Genomic DNA, 4,128 nt, shown 5'->3' with positions numbered 1-4,128 from the left:
AATTAGCCTCCAAAACTCTGTGTTTTCATAATTATCCCTTAAATTTAACCCATTGAATCTCTAAAGTAGGAAAGTACCAAATGTGATGTTCCACATTATTTGGGAGGAGAAGTTCATGACGCTACTAGGAGTATGCCTCATACCTATATAAACGCATTTGAAAATCATGAGCACTTGTGTAAGACAAAGTAAACAGTATCTACATAACTTGAGTACATGTCTTGACAAATGGTGTCAAAGTCGATCCCTGGTCGAAACTAGGACAAGTTCGATGGATGTCATGAGAGCCAATCCCCTGAGGGAAAGTCTTAATAGATGTTATAAGAGTTAATTCATTCCCACAAAAAATAGGGGGAGCATGAACAAAACCATGACAAGTCTTAATAAATGTTATTAGAGTCAATCTCCCTCTTGTTAAAAATATAAGAACGTGCACAAGCCAATGATCGTAGGGCTAGAGATTCAGGAGTGTCTATATTTGAAAAGAGTGCATGTCCTCTATTTTTACACGCTAGAGTTTCAAGTAACCTAGCCTTTGTTTTACTTGCATACAACATATATTTGACTAGTATTCATTTCACAGCTAATACATAGATGTAGAAACTGACCCTAAATTTTTTTTATTTACAAAATTATAGACAAATTTTGTGAAAATTTAAAAATATCCCAACTTTTTTTTGTGAAAATCTTTAAAATGCCCCCACTTAATTTTTAAAGATACCCCACTTTATATTATTGTTGTTCAAGGCTGCCTCCCTCATACAATTCTCTAAGTCCGTCACTATATAGGTGGACTTATTTCAGCGTGCTCAAGTTTCAGTATTGACTAATTTGACTTATCAATGTTTTTTCAATTTCTTAATTAACTTTAAAAATATGATACAATAATAAGAAATTGAAAAAGATTGAGAGTGATAAGTGGAGAGGGAAGAACCAGATTAAAGAAAAAGTTAATGTCAATAGGATAGTTTTTGTGTTGGTTCTTATTTTTAAGAAACATCTGGACTAATTTCAATGGGATGGCTCGGAGGACGAGGTGCTTTGAAATCAAACAAAAAAATAGACTTGTGCTAAAAAATAATAATAATAATTTTAAAAATTGACATTTTTTTTATATTTTATTTTATCTATTTATTCTGAAGTAGCCAAACAAGCAAGGTTTACAAGGTCTCCATTAATGCTTTCAAACAATTGGGTTAATTGCACAAAATCTTTTTGAAGCATAAAAAACTTTATGAAATTAACTCCTTATGTAGCTTTTCCTACTCTACGGTCAATTATTTGTCATTAATGGGGTTTTAGGGCTCTCCTAAGAATCGTCCTTGTGTAAGTATTCCTATTTGTTGGAATAGAGAGTGTCAAATGACTCAAACCACAATTACAATAATAATAATAAATAAAATAAAATAAAATAAAAAGACAGAAAACATGAAACTATGCATCACACAACATAATATATATATATATATATTATGGAGGGAAAAATCTCCCTCCAATGAGAATAATCAATGTCATCATAAATATTTGATGAGTTTATGAAGCCCACCTCGCTCAAACCCATATTGAGTTTGAGACTAGTCCAATATCACTATTCACAAGCCCAATACTATTGTTATTTGACCTTCAGCCCTGTTGAAGCCCGAATCAATAGATTATCAGCCCAACATGTTAACATTAAACATCCGGCCCATTATTCAAGCCCAACTGGTTCAAGGTATATTCATCCCAGTTTTCCAAGATTGAACAAATCCTATCGGTAGAAGGATTTATCATAAAAGGAGAATTCTTTTATAGGAAGTTCTATACAAGGCAAGTTCTGCATAGGACATATTATACAATAGAAAGAACTCTATTTGTAAAGAAAGTCATGTATGGGAAGAATTGGAGGACAAGCAACGCGAGTCCTACCTTAATTCTACTAATTTTTGTGTATAAATAGAGGCCCAGACCTCCAATAAAAGCATCCAAGCAATTCTACGCTTCTCTATACATTGTTTTTATTTATTTTTATTGTTTTTGAGTATGTTGTATTATTTTTCTCAATCGTTATTGGTTAAGTGAAATTTTGCACCTACACATTGGCTCCGTCTGTGGGAATCGTGTGCAAATATATTCCCACTTTTGTTTTAAGTGAATCCTGCAACTACCATCTGGAATGTCGAACGGATAATCTTCAATAGATCAACAAACAGAGTTGATGCAGAAGATGCGTGAAGAGTTTCTACACCAGTTTGACATACTTCGTCAAGCAAACGAAGCTAACATGGCTCAGATCGCCTTGCTTCAACAGCAGAATGACACTCTGCAAACGACGATGGCTCAGTTGGCACCACCGCCACCACCAGGTGATACAGCAGCACCCCCTAATCAGAATATTCCTCCAGTTAACGGGCTCTCACCTAATGGGGCACGACCCAACGAGGCCCAGCCAAACGAGGTTTAGCAACAGTAGAGGGCAAGGTCCAAGGCTGTCGCTTCAGACAATATCCCTCGTCGTACGCAGGACGAGCAAGTCAAGTCTAGCCATAAGCTCATGGTGTGGTCCAATGGAATTCCAGATGGTGCAGGTGTTCAGGATGCCTTTAATGAGAAAAGACTCCTGAAGATTCAGACACACGCTGAGATGGCCAAAGAGCACAAAAACTCCCTGGTGAAAACTCTTTTCACCGACGATGTGTATATGGTTGAAAGGCCCAAGAAATTTACCATGTCTTCTTTTACTCAATTTGACGGTACGGGAGATCCTTCTTGGCACCTGGATCATTACGCCCAAAAGATGGCTTTGGATGACCGTAATGACCCTCGGATGTGTAGAGTTTTTCCTACCAGTTTGACAGGAGCAGCACTAGAGTGCTTCAGGAATAGGCCACATAAGTCCATCCTGAATTACGTAACTCTTTGCACCATGTTCCTATCACAATACTACAAAAATAAGAAGCAAAAGAAGAGTATTGCTAGCCTCTTCACCGTAAGGCAAAAGAAAGGGGAAACGCTGCAGGATTTCTTATCTAGATTCAACATGGAAGCCTCGGAAATAGCAGACTGTCATCCCGTGACTGCTATAGAAACATTTAAACTTGCAATAATTCAGTGGACGAAGTTTCATACTTCCTTGGTCAAATATTCTCCTCCCGACATGCAGACTCTCAATGCCAGGGCCCAGATTTACATCCGACTCGAGGAAAATGTAGCCCACCGAGCGCAGCACACCACCCTCGTGACAGTGGAGAACAAGCCTCAAAAGAGAATTCCAAATTCAAAAATTCAGAAAAGCCAATGCGCTTCATCGCCGATCACCCAGGCACCTGAGAAGAGGCAAAGGATAGAGGAAGGGTTTACACCTCTCCGAACTACCTTGGCTCGGCTCTTCCAAGAGAATAAGATGAGGTTCACAGCCCCGCAGCCAATGAAGCAACCCTTGGAGCAGAGGGAAAAAAGCAAGCATTACGCTTATCATCGAGAGTATGGGCATTCAACCAATTATTACAGATCCCTTAGGCGACAAGTGGAAAATATGATAGCCAGAGGTGAGTTGGCAGATTACCTCATGACGAAGGAGTATATGAAGCCCCGCGAGGTCTATCCTCGCAAGGTAGAAGGTACTCAAGTAAAGGTCATTCATGCAATACATGGCAGATCTGAAGATGATCAAGAGTCCGAGGAGGTATACAGATCGAGATTAAGGGCAGCCCATAAGCTCAGGAAGATATCCTCCGTCAATGTTATCGCTTCGGGTAGCATCAGTATTGGATTCGGCGATGACGACCTATCCAGAGTTCAACTCCCCCACGAGGATCCGTTGGTCATCAGTCTTTTAGTGGCAAATTGCATGATCAAGAAGGTTTTGATAGACCTAGGGAGTAGCGCCAACATCATCACAAAGGCGGTCTTTGAGCAGCTAGAGATCCCGTCATCATCTATTTGACCTACCTCCAGCCCATTGATGGGGTTCGATGGCACAAGAGTAGATCCCCTTGGGGTAATAGACTTATCCGTAACTGCGGCGAAGAGGACTCTGAAGGAGAACTTTGTCTTAACAGAGATCCATCCTTCCTATAATCTCATCATGAGAAGAGGCTTGATACACCGGATGAAAGGAGTTTCGTCCACCCTTCATCAGGTGATGCG

At 39.5% G+C, this 4,128-nt stretch overlaps 1 protein-coding gene across 1 annotated transcript; it reads left to right on the top strand.

Annotated features, from left to right (window-relative positions):
• Positions 1–2,533: 2,533 nt before the first annotated feature.
• LOC132296086 (uncharacterized) lies at positions 2,534–3,925 on the top strand. Its single transcript, XM_059794325.1, has one exon. The coding sequence runs from the start codon at positions 2,534–2,536 to the stop codon at positions 3,923–3,925; it is 1,392 nt and encodes a 463-aa protein (XP_059650308.1).
• The last annotated feature ends 203 nt before the right edge of the window (positions 3,926–4,128 follow it).

The sequence above is a fragment of the Cornus florida genome, unplaced genomic scaffold (genome assembly GCF_030987335.1).
Source record: "Cornus florida cultivar Cherokee Brave unplaced genomic scaffold, ASM3098733v1 CherokeeBrave_3.0.0_Hap2_Chr02, whole genome shotgun sequence".
NCBI lineage: Eukaryota > Viridiplantae > Streptophyta > Magnoliopsida > Cornales > Cornaceae > Cornus > Cornus florida.
This window is presented reverse-complemented; position numbering and strand designations above follow the sequence as displayed.

Excerpts from the sequence above, each read along its gene's own strand:
- LOC132296086 (XM_059794325.1), top strand. The coding sequence starts at position 2,534 with ATGGTGTGGTCCAATGGAATTCCAGATGGTGCAGGTGTTCAGGATGCC.